This window comes from Eptesicus fuscus, chromosome 18 (genome assembly GCF_027574615.1).
Source record: "Eptesicus fuscus isolate TK198812 chromosome 18, DD_ASM_mEF_20220401, whole genome shotgun sequence".
Taxonomy (NCBI): domain Eukaryota; kingdom Metazoa; phylum Chordata; class Mammalia; order Chiroptera; family Vespertilionidae; genus Eptesicus; species Eptesicus fuscus.
In genome coordinates, this window is record NC_072490.1 from 57,512,711 (window position 1) to 57,526,352 (window position 13,642).

General features: G+C 46.4%; 1 protein-coding gene across 7 annotated transcripts in view; it reads right to left on the reverse strand.

Moving 5' to 3' along the window:
- Window positions 1-9,060: 9,060 nt before the first annotated feature.
- The window catches only part of FOXP1 (forkhead box P1), a 565,106-nt gene continuing 560,524 nt past the window's right edge, over window positions 9,061-13,642 (reverse strand). For all 7 annotated transcript variants that reach the window (XM_054729759.1, XM_054729758.1, XM_054729756.1 and 4 more), the window contains one exon: window positions 9,061-13,451. In XM_054729759.1, the coding sequence (XP_054585734.1) occupies window positions 13,307-13,451 (145 nt within the window). In that variant the 3' untranslated portion in view covers window positions 9,061-13,306. The remainder of the gene's footprint in view (window positions 13,452-13,642) is intronic.

The window sequence follows — 13,642 nt, forward strand, 5'->3', positions numbered from 1 at the left end:
TGAGTGAGATCATGTGATATTTATCTTTCTCTGCCTGGCTTATTTCACTTAGCATAATGCTCTCCAGTTCCATCCATGATGTTGCAAATGGTAAGAACTCCTTCTTTTTTACCGCAGCGTAGTATTCCATTGTGTAGATGTACCTCAGTTTTTTAATCCACTCATCTGCTGATGGGCACTTAGGCTGTTTCCAAATCTTAGCTATGGTGAATTGTGCTGCTATGAACATAGGGGTGCATATATCCTTGCTGATTGGTGTTTCTAGTTTCTTCGGATATATTCCCAGGAGTGGGATCACTGGGTCAAATGGGAGTTCCATTTTTAGTTTTTTGAGAAAACTCCATACTGTTCTTCACAGTGGCTGCACCAGTCTACATTCGCACCAGCAGTGCACGAGGGTTCCTTTTTCTCTGCATCCTCGCCAGCACTTGTCATTTGTTGATTTGTTGATGACAGCCATTCTGAGAGGTGTGAGATGGTACCTCATTGTCATTGAAGTCTTTACTATGGCAATCACCCCACCAGCCCTCTCCCCAGCACTTTCTCTCTCCTCCCTGCTCTATTTTTCTCTGCCAACCACTAATCCCCATTTACCCTACTATTGTCTGTTTCCCCTTTCTAGAAAGAAAGCTTTGGGAGGCTGGGATTATTTTCTGCTTTGTTCACTACTCAATTCCCAGAATCTAACAAGCTGTCTGACACAGGGGAGGTAGGCACTTAGTATAGCTGCTTGTTAGATCAGTGGTCCGTCTCTAAGGTGTGAACAGATCATAAACAACTTGAGGGCTCGGGAACCCTCTGTCAATGATGTGAGCTCAACACAAAGCTTAGCACTGGTGGGGGAGGGGACAGTTGTTTTGGCCTCCCTAGAGTCACTTGTTTTCTTAGAAGGAACAGTCTTATCCTTAGAAGGACCTGATTCTTAGAAGGAACAGTCTTATCTGGCCACCATTTCCACAGCCACGGCCCGTTCAGAGGCTCTCCCTCCCACTGTCAGTCATTATGATTGACTGAGAGAGGAGGGGATGATGGAGGTTGGGCCAATCAGAGTCCTCCCCTAGAATTCTCTGATGGTGAGGCAGGGGACATTTACTCTGGACCCACAGATATGGCACTGCCTGTGGTCAGCTTATTTACAGAGGGGAGACCATGGGCAATATCCACAATATTGAACAGCTGATATGGCACAGACCACCAACAGTCAAAATTGGACACTGGGCAAAAACAGTAACACTATCACCAGCTGAGTTTCAGCTGAAGAAACTCACTTATGGTAGGAGAGAGTGTGGTTTAGACACAGAGAGATGAAGTCTGGGGGAAATAAAATATTTAGTGAGGAGAGAAGCACATGAAATATGTGGCACCCTCTGAGTCCATTCTCTACTGTCTCATCTTGCTCTGTTCTTTAGCATCTTTTATACTTTTAATTGACATGCTTATTTGAAACTCTGAAGACATTTTTGAAAAATTACCACTTTTGGATAGCTGTGCTCCTGGCATTTAGTCAAGCCTGAAGCCAAATTTGCTCTGATCAAGAAATGAGAGAAATGATATAAAATTCATCCTAGTCCTTGTCCAATGACTCAGATCTCCGTCTCTTTTTGGCATCTTGGATTATGTTGGACTTGATGAGAGTACAAAACACTCATTTCGCCTCTCTTCTAGCCCCAAAGAAGTGCCATTCTTCTCCCTAATACCACTGTGCTTTGGAGATCTAATTTTACCTGCGAAAGGACAGGAGAAGGGTCATTTAGAATGTGTATTTAGAATGTCACATGATTGTTTCTCATGAAGCCATGATAATGAGTAGTCCAGCTCTGGTCTCCATCTTGAACATCAACCCACCCATACCCTCCTTCACATTCGGAGCTACACACACACAAGCCTCCTTTCGTGTCCTTGAACTTGGAATTCTCTTTTCTGCCACAGGGCCTTGATGAATGTTGTTCCCTCTGTGAAATGAGCCCCACTCCATAGTGCATTTGGTTACAAAAAGCAGAAAGCCAACTCAAACTAGCTTGTACAAGAGAATTTATTGGCTCATGTAATTGAAAATCCAGGAGTATAAAGCTAGCCTCAGGCATGGCTGGATCCGGGAGTCCACATGATGTGGTCAGTGTATCTGCTTTTCAGTCCCAGTTTTGCTTTCAGTCTCCCCTCCTGGGTTCCCATCTTGTCCTGGTCTCAGCTTTCAGGCTTGTTCTGGGCTTCCGGCACCGCTCCATACTACATACCCATCGGCGTCTTCGCTTACAGACCGTCTCCCTCCTCCCACCAGGCGGTTCGCTGCTGCACCTCCAGCAGGAGGACCAGGAATTCCTGCTCAGGTGTTGAGTGAATGAACGTCTCGTTCTCTTTTGTCTGTTTTCTTCTTTCCTTTAAGTTAGGTGGGCCCTTTCCATATTACAGCAAAAATAATCAGAATAGGATCTAGCCAATCAACAACTCCTTCAAAAGGAGTATTTCTCTCAATGGTTTTATTAAAAGTCCGGGGATAAGCATGCAGCAGGCACACTGAAGTGCTGACGTGGCTGCAGGAACAGGGATGGGGTAGGGGTGGGTGTGGAGGGCTGGCTCTCCAAGAGAACAGCAGGGCTGCTCTCTGCTCGGATGGAAATGAAGATGGTAAACGACGTCTCTGAAAGTGCACCTGGCTGGTTGCTACTCACTTTTGGGGTCTCCGCTCAGAAGCCCCTGGCCCTTCTTCTCCAGCACACAGCCCTCTGTGGACTACCTCTTGTAACACTGGAATTTTCCATTTCCACGTGAGGCTGTCTCATGAGGGCTTGGCTCCCAGCCAGAGTATAAAAGGCATGAGGACAGGCACTTGGTCTGTTTGTTCTCAAAGCTCGATTCCATTCCTTTACAATGTATTCCATGGCTCCGCACACACTATCTCGCTTAGTCACGCACAGCTAATTTGTAGCGTGGGAACTGTTCCTGCAGCTCGCAGCGGGTTAAGGAGCTTGACCGAGGCTGTCTGGCCATCGAGAGGCCAGGGAGGCTGGCACCTGTTCACCTGGCTCCACTTCCAGGCCTGCCTGTGCCAGACCCAGCGTCCCTCAGGCCCGGGCGGTCAGGTGCCCTGCGGGAACGAGACAGGGAGCCCTGTCCTCAGGAAGCTCACGGCTGCTTCATGCGTTTTTCCAGGGACGGCAGGTCTCAGCTACAGTGTGGGGCTCTGGACATAGAAGCGAGATCTACCTATCAGAAAGACTCTTCATTACCTCGCTGGAAGATTCAAGAAAGGTCTAGGCCTCCTCACCATGCAGTCCGAGATGAGGCAAGTCACGAAGACCCACCCAGATCCGGAGTCTGGTTCCCACGTTTAACAGTGGGCGCACATTGAACTGTTTTATCTCCACGCTGTAATAACTTCGTAATATCTCACAAAGGCACGACTGAGCTTTAAGCTACACCGTCATGCGAGTGTACTTGCTGCCTTTGTGTGAAAGTCCTTTGCGGGGGGCTCTTTAGAAGTCGGGGACGTGACCTGCACCAGCAGACGGGCTGCGGCATCAGGCGTGGAGGCAGCCACGGACGTGCGGGCGGGGTGCTGGTGGCCGTTCCCACCGCGGGCTGGGCGAGCGCCTTGGAGATGGGGCTTAGCGGGGCTGGCCGGGACGCACTGGGACGGTGCACGCGGCAGCGCTGGGATCTGGCGGGGTCAGGCCACCCCGACCGACCGCCCTAGCAGTTAACTCCCCAGCTGAGCAGGCGCTCCTGGTCCTGCTGGAGGCCGGCCGCGGGCCGCTGTGGGAGGAGGGGGACGGTCTGCGAGCAAAGCCGCCGATGGGTGTGTAATAGGAGCGGTGCTGGGCACCATGCGAACAACACGGTGGGCACAGAGTGGCGAGGGTGCCGTGTCATTGTCACGCTATTGCGTGGCAGGAAACGCCTCCCTCCTAGAACACTGGGAGGGTGGGAGGGTGGGAGCCGTGCGGAGAGCCAAGCAAAGCACACCCACCGGAAAGAAAAGGAAACGTCTGAGGTGCCTGGTGTCCAGGGGGCAAGTGGCCAGTGCGGCGGGGGTGGGTGGGGGGAGAGGAGCAGCTTCCCTGCTGAACGTGCAGCTGGGTCAGCAGCACCCGGAACCACGAGCGGGACCGTGTGCCGCCCTCGGGCTTGCTGACATGACTGAATGAGGGTTTTGCCATGTGCGTGCTTTACGGCATCTGCATGACGACTTTAGGGTTTTCTAGAAAGTCCCTGCTGACCCTGCTCTGAAGTCCCTGCCTCCCACTCCAGCTCTTTCGCTGTGTGGGCCTTCTCTTCTCCCTGGCCGCACGCTCTGGGCACCCTGAGTTTCATTCAACACTGCGCGCCCCGGGAGGCCTCCCCCTTGTCCCGGGGTGGGCGCTCCCCCTCTGCCCCTGACCCAGGGCGCTCCATCCTGTGGGAGGCTTAGGAACTGTCTTCCCAGGGGCCCTGGGGACCATGAAGCCAAGTTTGTGTCCATCTTTCCCCAGTTGCATCCCCAGCACTGAGTTTGAACAGGTCATTTAATGAGTATTTGTGGATGGATGGATGGATGGAAGCGTGCATGCCAGTGAAACCTGCTCCTAACAGGTCACGTGACCAGACAGAGTTTAATTAGACAATATTTTAATATTGAGGAAATGTGGAGCGCCACACAAACTCCATGCTGAGACCATGGATTTCATCAGGAAAAGTCCCCAAGGAAGAATATGTTATTAAATTTTTAGAACGTTAAGATGGGAAGGAGCCCCTTCTATCATTTAGTTAAATGGCTCCACTCAGAGAAAGAGAAAGCTGAGGAGCCAGGAGAAGTAACTTGCCAGAGTCACCCGTGTGCTCGTCAGGGCTGGGCCGGCACTGCTGGCGTTAGGAGCCCCGATCCAAACGCTGGCACGCGCAGTGGCTCCCGGGTGACTCTGAGGCTGGGCGGGAGCAGGGAAGGGACTTAGTTCTGGGGTTGAGTGTTTTCAGATTCGGTGCATTTTGTGGGCAGGAAAGCACTTTGACGTGATAGCTTCTAAACGCTTCAGCCTAGTGAGTACTTCTGCAAGTATTTTAGTTTCTGGGTCAGACGCTCAGTTCTCCAACATGCCTGGCAGATTTTTTCCCCTCCAGGGTCCTAAAGTAGCAAGGTTGATTTGGGAAAATAATTAGTAAACATTTGAAAGTGAGAAACAAATTATTTCCAAACACTTAGCTGGCTCCTTCAATTACACACTCGAAAATGACTAAGACGCTATTCTGCAAGAATACTGGGATCTCTCCCTAAACCACAATGTGGCTAAGCTTACCGAAATCTCTTTACAATTTTATTAGAGGTTTTAATTCACTGCGTTATCAATCTCTGTTAGATTGCAAAATAGCTTTAAATATTCAAGTGGTAATTAATGAATCTTTTATGTTGCAAATCAAATATTTCCATCTGTGTGCGCTGAGGTGAGGTGAGGAAGGAGCCAGGTTTCTCCTGCTCCCACCTGCTGACTGCGCTCCAGGCCCGTTCCCTTCGTGGCCCTCGCGCTCCATGCGGGCCGTGTCTGCTGTCTTTCTGAAGGTCAGGCTCCTTACGTGTTTCTGGCCAGAGACATTCCCGACTCGATGGAAAGTCTTTGAATGCGGAATTTTTGCTTGAGTGCAAAATAATAAAAAGCATGTGTATGTTAAAAAAGGATCAGCTTAATGGCAAATGAGCTTTGGTCTGCATTAATATTCTATTACAGTAAAAACTTCTATTTAATAAATTTTCTCCAGACTTTCCCCCCCAGAATCTAATGTATTTTTCTAAGTGGCCTGCCAACCTAAGGAAAGTATATATGATACATTTGATTTATGTTAAGTCAATAACATGCACAAGCCATTTAAAATTGTATTTTAAATGTAGAAACAGCAACCCAAGGAAACATGTATAGGACTATGTATTGAGACGGAGAGTGTTAACTTTTCAGAGGCTGAAATGCCTTGTAAATGTTCTTCTGTTTAGATGCTTTTTAAACGTGGTGCTTTGTCAGGTGGTAAGAAAGCAAATCTGAAATCCTGCCGTTTAGTTTAGAACCTAAAATGGAGCTGCTCCCCAAGCCTTCACTGGACCCCGCGGGTCCCGAGCCTTTCTCGCTAGTGAGAGTGAGCCGGAGCCGCCCCACACCGCACGGAGCCTGCGAGTCCCCGGAAGCCGCCGGTGCCCCTCTCCGGCCTAATTAACACCGGACTGGGTGACATTTATGTATCAGAGCAATAAGCTAAACAGGAAACAATTTATGTCACCTAAAGCTTTTTACCAAATCGATGCAGCTCTTTGTAATTGCTTGTTTCACAAGATGAAAAGTGCTAAGGCCTGATCTTCGTCCATGGATTTGTGGTCAACTTGACCTGTGCTTCCGTTGTTAAAAAAAAAAAAGAGATGGTGATCATCACTGACTTCCATCAAGTGATCCATATTGCTAACATTTCTGGAATTTTAATGTAGTTACAATTTATAGCCGATCAAATGTGGTTACCTAAATTGCTGTTGCTAGTAGGCAGTTTAACTGTCTTTATTAATTACAGTATAATTTAATGTTTGAACACCGGCACTTGTGTTGGTCATTTTTACAGCTAGAGCAGTTATCTGCCTTATGACGAACCATTTTAGCATTTTCAATGGAAATTTGCTAATATGATGAGTGATAAAAATGTCACACACTGGTAAATAATGATTATTGCTTTGGCTGAAATTAATTCTTGAAAGATCAGTTACCTTCAAATTAACATTATAACTTGAAGCTAGTCTTTTCCTTCCTTATATTCTCGGTATAAGCCAAAAAAAAAAAAAAAAAAAAGACTGGTAATTTCAAATGGGAATACCCATTATGTAAATATGTAGATATATCTATATATCTATATCTATCTATCTATATCTATATATATAAAGCATTGAAGGTCATTTTACAATAGGTTTAGCTTCTTTAAAAAGTCAAATATTGCTTAAAAATAAAGTAGGTGATATTTAGAGTGATGGCTTTCTAATCCAACTATTGCCCCAGTTAAACCAGTGTTTTCATATGTAACTTAATTTCCCTCCAGTGTGAATTCTGTCTTAAACCTTTCATCAATCAGTCAATTCCTTAAATGAAAGTTTCAGATCCAACTTCCATTTTAATAAGGAATACTTTAATTTGATTCAACTACAATGATAAATTGTGATCACTACCCTGAACATAAATGTGTAATATCAAAAAGACAAAATCTAGTAAGACTAATTATACTTTGTTGTTTTTTTTTTTTTGGAGAAGTGGGTGTTACTCTCACGTGTTTGTGTTGGTGTGAAACTGGTATTCCTAAGAATTTAAGCTCTTTATATAAAGGTCTCATTTAAAAGAAAAACCTGTATTTTGGGTTTGCTGCCTTGTTTACCTGAGAGACAAGTCTGAAATATGTAAAAGATGATGTTCATGCTTTAGAACAGTTCCTGACATTCAATTCGAAAATGTACTATCAACCTGCAGTATCATCACTAATGCATTGTCATACTTGGTTTGGGTCCTTCAGCTTATTCAAATATGTGTACATATTTAACCTTACCCGCTGCATATGCTGTGGGCAGCATGTGGTTAAGCCTGGCATTGTGAGGAATCTCAGTTAACTCTCTCATTCTTAGTTAGCCGGGTGAGAACTAAGGGTCTGCGTGCTTCGCTCATTACCAGGCTAGAGGACTTGTGGACTGTGGCCTGCCTGCCCACGAGAAGACACCCTCGCAGCTGCACAGCAACACCTGCCAGCAGGACAAGGGCTTTTCCTGAAACACGGCCAGGAAGGCACATGGCCTTTTCCTCGGCACCAGACCGTGTCTTGCCAAGTGAAAGTAGCAAGCCTCATCTTTAAGGCCCTCTTCGCTGTGTGATGTGTCCGAATCACACAGAACGGCTTTTATTACCACGCTCTGGCTTTCCACCGACGAGCGATTTCAACCCATGTGCTGCAAGAATTTTTAAAACATCTAACACCTGACTATTTAAAAAGACCGGGAACTGACTTCATTTCCCTTAAATTGTCAAATAAAAAATGACAAAAGCCAGCCAAGGTCAGTTAGTTGAGTGTTGTCCCATGTACCAAAAGGTCGTTGGTTCGATTCCTGGTCAGGGCACATGCCCGGGTTGTGGGCTTGATCCTCAGTTGGGGAGTGCAGGAGGCTGCCAGTTGATTTCTCTCACTCATCAATGTTTGCATGTTTTTCTCTCCCTCCTTTTCTCTCTAAAAAAAATCAATAAAACATATTTGAAGAAATGACAAGAACCAACACAACAATAGCTATCTAGTGTGAATCAAAATTATACTTTTTTTTGGCCAGATCAGCAAAAAATACATTTTTTGGTTTAACACAGAATTTTAGTAATTAGTTTATGTATGCCATGCCATGAGATAGAAAGGTTGAAAATTGCTGCAATAGACCAATTTAATTTTTACTGGAAGATGCCCAAATTCATTAATCCTTAGTGTATATAATATAACATTAAAAAATGTATTAAAGATATGCAACTTTTTAAAAATCTCAAGATCAAGATGGTTTTTCTGGAATATTTAGTTACTGGGGCTCTACTGTTTCCTTCCCCGAGAGCACTGATCTGGCATATTTTTTATAGAATGTTTTTATAAAATCACTTGTTCTAAGCATTTATCATTATATGCAAAAAGATCTCTTGATGAGAATATTATAGACGGTGCATGTTTTTGACATTAGCATTTTATTTGGATGACTAATCTTGCAGATGTGAAATTCTAATGAATTATTCATGATACTGCTTTCCTCTGAAATTTCAGTTTGCTCTTAATGCTAGTTATTAAACATTTTGTTTTTCTCTATAAAATCTGACGAACAATAAGGGAGTGCGTCCTCAAGAGCAAAGGTCGCCCCTCGTTCCCGCTTCCCGTTCTCAGGGGAGACGTACTTGAAGGCCGAGGACAGGGCTTCAGGCCTGTGATGCTGGAAGCTCAGTCCCAACGACTTCAATTCAGGGTTGGGAGCAGCTGACGAAACCAAGGCCCACGCCCGACAGACACGATCAGGGTGAGAAGGGAAAGAAACTTAGGCTGTGGGACTCTGACCACCAGTGTGAACAACCAGCATTTTATTGCATTTGAGAATGCTATAACGTCAGTCATCAGTACTGACTACACATTTTTTTTATTGTCTGCATCCACAGACACGGAATGATGGAATTACAGTTGATGTCAAGGAATGAGTTTCTTTTATGCCTTATCAAAACAAAACAAAACAAAAAGTTCCTGTTGCTGGCAGCGCCCACCCTCGGAGCGGGCGGCGGTCCGCTGTGCCGTCTGCGCCCGGCGTCGGAGGGGGGGGGGGGAGACCGTGTGAACTGCTCTGGGCCCACGGATGCCTTTAGATTACAAGTCTCATTCTCAGGATAAAAAAAGCAAAACCAACTCTCAAACACATCCAAAGTACCAACAGGGCACACCATTCACCAAAAGGTACCAAACCATTCAAAACCCTTAAAACCAAGTTCTCTGCACCCTTGGAAACGGAGCTCAGCGGAATGTGGAAGGAGAGGAAATATTTAACTTTCTTTTTCACGATAAAAAAGCTAGTGATTTACATCACTTTGGGGTTAAGAATCCAGGCTGCTGGTTAGGTGTGAGGGGTGTGGAGGTGTCAGAGCGGTCTGTGGGGCCGGCCGGTGGCCAACACGGCTCTGGGGAGCCGCGGGACGGTCCTCATTCCTGACAGTGCATTGGCCTGATACACGGGACCATGTCCCTAAGGTATGCTTTTCCTTGGAAAAAAATGTAACAAATTGTGTTTACATTTTGGCACCTTGTAAAGTGTTTTTTTTTGTTTGTTTTGTTTTTAAAATATAAAACGTTCAATAGCTTTGACACTCCTCGCCATTAATCACTACTTCACGGATAAACTTTGAAAGTGTGACCCTGCAATTTCATCATGCAAAATATTTACTGCGGCAGGAGAAAACATTGTTTAAAACATCTTTTCTCTTTTCAAATGTATGAACTTGTTTAAGATGGCCAGGAAGGCAGTGTAGGATAGACACAATGGATAGGAATGTATCAAAAAAACAGATTAACACACATGCCCACGCGCACGCACACACACAAAAAAATCCTGTACAAAATGCTCCAATCAATGAGAAGAGGGGGGAATAAAGTCTGTTAACTATGTTACAATTTTAAAGCAAAAGAAAAAAAGGCTAGGGAATTTCTCTCTCCCACATGTCAGGAAATGTCATCCGATATTCTTAACGCAAGGATAACTAAGTAAAACACATGTGCAGCAGATTCCGCAATTCCATTACATACAGTAGTTTGTCCCGCCAAAGCTGTTTTTTAAGTATCATGAATATAAAGCAGTTGCACAAAAAGCAAAGGTGTTTTGACAAACAGGTGTATGCATTTATTCCTTTTTAGGAACAATATCTAAAAAAAGAACCGCCCTCCTCCCGCCCCCAAAAGACAAAGATTCACACAGACACATTGGGGTATATGTACAACATAATAAACCCGTCCTAAGGAAGCGACTGGGGCAGCCCCACGGGATACAGAATCAGAAGTGTGAAATCATAGCGAAGTTTGCTTGCTGTAAGCCTGAGAATTTTTTTCAGTTGGTTCTCCTGCAAGGCTGTGACACCTGCAACGATATGTAAAGTCTAATTTTTCCTTTTCACCTTTTGCTACAGTCTTTAGACTAAGCATGCAAGACATACGACTAAGTGCAACTGAGTGACTTTTTTTTAAATTTTAATCATTCCCTAAGGTTTGAACTGAGGTATGCGTACTAACAGTTTCTCATGCTGTTCTCTTTACTCATGTCTAGCTACACATGCTGAGAATGAACTAATCTACCAGATTTTTATCCTCTTTTGAACACCAAACTAACCAGCAACCACTCCGTTTAGGAGCTCAGGGCCCTCCCGCGGCCCTGCTGGCTGCGGCCTGCACCCGAGCTGCGCTGCGGGGGGGCTGCCGGTCGCGCTTGACCACGGGCTGCGCCGGGCAGAAAGCCGAGACGCGTCCACGTCAACTGCCAAAGGAGTTTTGTACCAAGCTTACGAGTGGACAGGAGTGTTACTTTTTAAAAAAGTGAAAAATGCTGGCCAAAGCCTAATCAGAAAACAAACAAAGAAAAAAATCTTTAAACAAAGTAAGAAAAGAGGATATATGCCAAGAGAAACCAAAATTACCACAGTGATCACAGCACAGTCCTTAAACACAAGTGGCGTACGATCTTCCTTTAAGAAAGGGCATTCTCGAATCAGCACCGGAGGGTGCAGTCCACGCGGGAGCTTCGCTCCTCTCTGACTTGTGTGGTGACCGTCTCACCCACTGGACACCCTGGCTCTCGGGGGCACAGGCGTGTGTGAGGTGGGACTCCCTTCCTTGGTGTACGGCGTTAATACTGTGTCCTATTTTTGTCTTCAGTAGCCCCATAATCTCTCTTTACAAGAATGAATTTTGGTCTTTGTAGAGATTCAGAGGAGAAAAAAACCCAACAACTAAAAAAAGTAACAACTTTGGTTCCATCATCTGCTTGGCCTTCTAAATTTACGAAGGAGCAGCTCTCTTCCTCAGCTCAGCAACAGCCTACATCTCATCAATTGCCTCTAAATTCTTTTGCCTCCTTTGATCAACAATAAGAGGATATTTGGCTTCATCAGATAAAGCATAAAACAGAGAACATAATTTACCTTTGTGTAATATCTTTGGTAATTTTAGAAAAAAAGGTACAAAGAATATAAATTAAGCTCCAAAGGGCTCTCAAACTAAAAACAAGAGCTACGGTCCTAGGGGAGCAACTGAGGCGGAGGCTGCAGGCTGCCAAGCGCCAGCGTTCCAGGCCGGGGCGGCGCTGGCGTGACCCTCACATCCCGCGCTCCTTCCCCAGAGGCCCAGGCTGGACGCGGCCCTCGCTCCCTGTCTCCTACAGCCGGTTCTGACGCTGGGTTGGTGTGATCACAGGGCATGCACACTGAGCTGCAGCAGCAAATCTGCACACGTGACATGAACACTTTAGCATCTGCTGAACTCAGTCTCCATTAACTCCCACAAGTTCCACCTGAAATCGAATTTGCATTCACACAGATTGATGCCACCAAGCAGGTCTGAACTGATGTTTAAACCCACCACCACCACCACCACCAGCAGAGCTGCTCAGGAAGCCGGCTCTCTGGCCACTTGGCAAACAAAGCGACCCACACTGGTTTAGCATGGCTGGTCCCGAGTTGGTTCCACACAGGGGAGCCTTCACCACCAGGTGCCAGTCTCACGAGGACGAGATGTTTGGGGTGCTGCCTACGTTTCCTGGTGCAGGTGAGACGTGTGGCCTTTACTGCGGAGGAGGCAGCTGCAAAGCCAAAGCGGCGGATCTGAAGCAGCGCTTCCCGCCCCTGCACTGCTGGGTGGCGGAGCCCGCGTTGCCCCGAGCCCGTGCTTTTCTGTCATCCATTCTCTCTCGGGCAGGCCCCGCGCTGCGCGAGGACCTGCATGTGTAGAGTGCAGCATCTGGGACCTTTTTGAAAAAGACCAAACGGAATGTTTTCTGACTTTAGAGAAAACATGGTGATGTCTGAAGAAAAGTGGAATGAGTGACAGAAAACTACAAACAAGAAATGACATTCAGCGCTGTATAATAAAAACACCTATGACATTCATCACAAGGTACAGAAACGCGAAGCCTCCAAGAGGCCGAGGGCCCAAGCGGAGGCCTGAGGTCAGAACTTAAAATGGTCGAGTAGAAGCAAGAAGAAGAAGCAATACATTAAAAAGTTTGGGGTAATTGTTTTTAACCCCCTCCCCCCAATAAACACACAAAGGCCTTCCCCATCCCAACTGGAAGCAAAAAAACCCAAACAAACAAAAGCCCACGCTGGATAAAGGCAGTGGCAATCACCATGCAGTGCCGTGCCACAGGCCGCCGGAGCCGCGGCTGCTGGGAGCGGCGTGGCCGCAGCGTAGGTGCGCATGCTCAGCTGGGTGTCCTCAGGGTCCAGCGTCGGCAGGACTGCAGCTCAGAGTCTGCTGCTAAAAGCGAGTCGGTTTAGCAAATTTACAACAGCTGCTGACTGTTAGAGAGGAAAATCCCGAGTACCAAACACGTCCATCCGATGCACAGAGTACAAATTCCTTTTTTCAACAAAAAGTAGAAAAATCAAAAATACTCCCAAATGGGGTTCTGGATGGCACTGAGTTACACCTTTCAGAGTCTGTCAAAGCGCAGTGAGACTCCGCCAGACTGTACAGCAAATGGAGAACAACGTCACTGCTCAGTTTTGACAAGTTTTGTTTTTTTCCAATCTTCATTTTTGGGGTCGGCCTACCCAGACGTTCATTCCATGTCCTCATTTACTGCTTCGTCTTCGTAATCTCTGTCCTGGTCAAAATCTGGACTGTGGTTGGCTGTGGTCACTAAGGACAGAGGCCCTTCGGCCTCCTCCGGGTCCAGGGGCTCCTCTTTGACGTGCACAGGATGCCTGGAAGCAAGAAAAGGTTCTTGAGAGAACTGCCCGCCCAGTGCGATTTAGCTGCTTTGCGCATCACAAAAGCGCATCTAGACAGACCACACCGTCCCACAACGCAGCGCGGGCCACAGGTGGCCACTTAAATTAAAATTAATACAATTTAAAATTCAGTGTCTCCCCTGCACCGGCCACATTTCTAACGC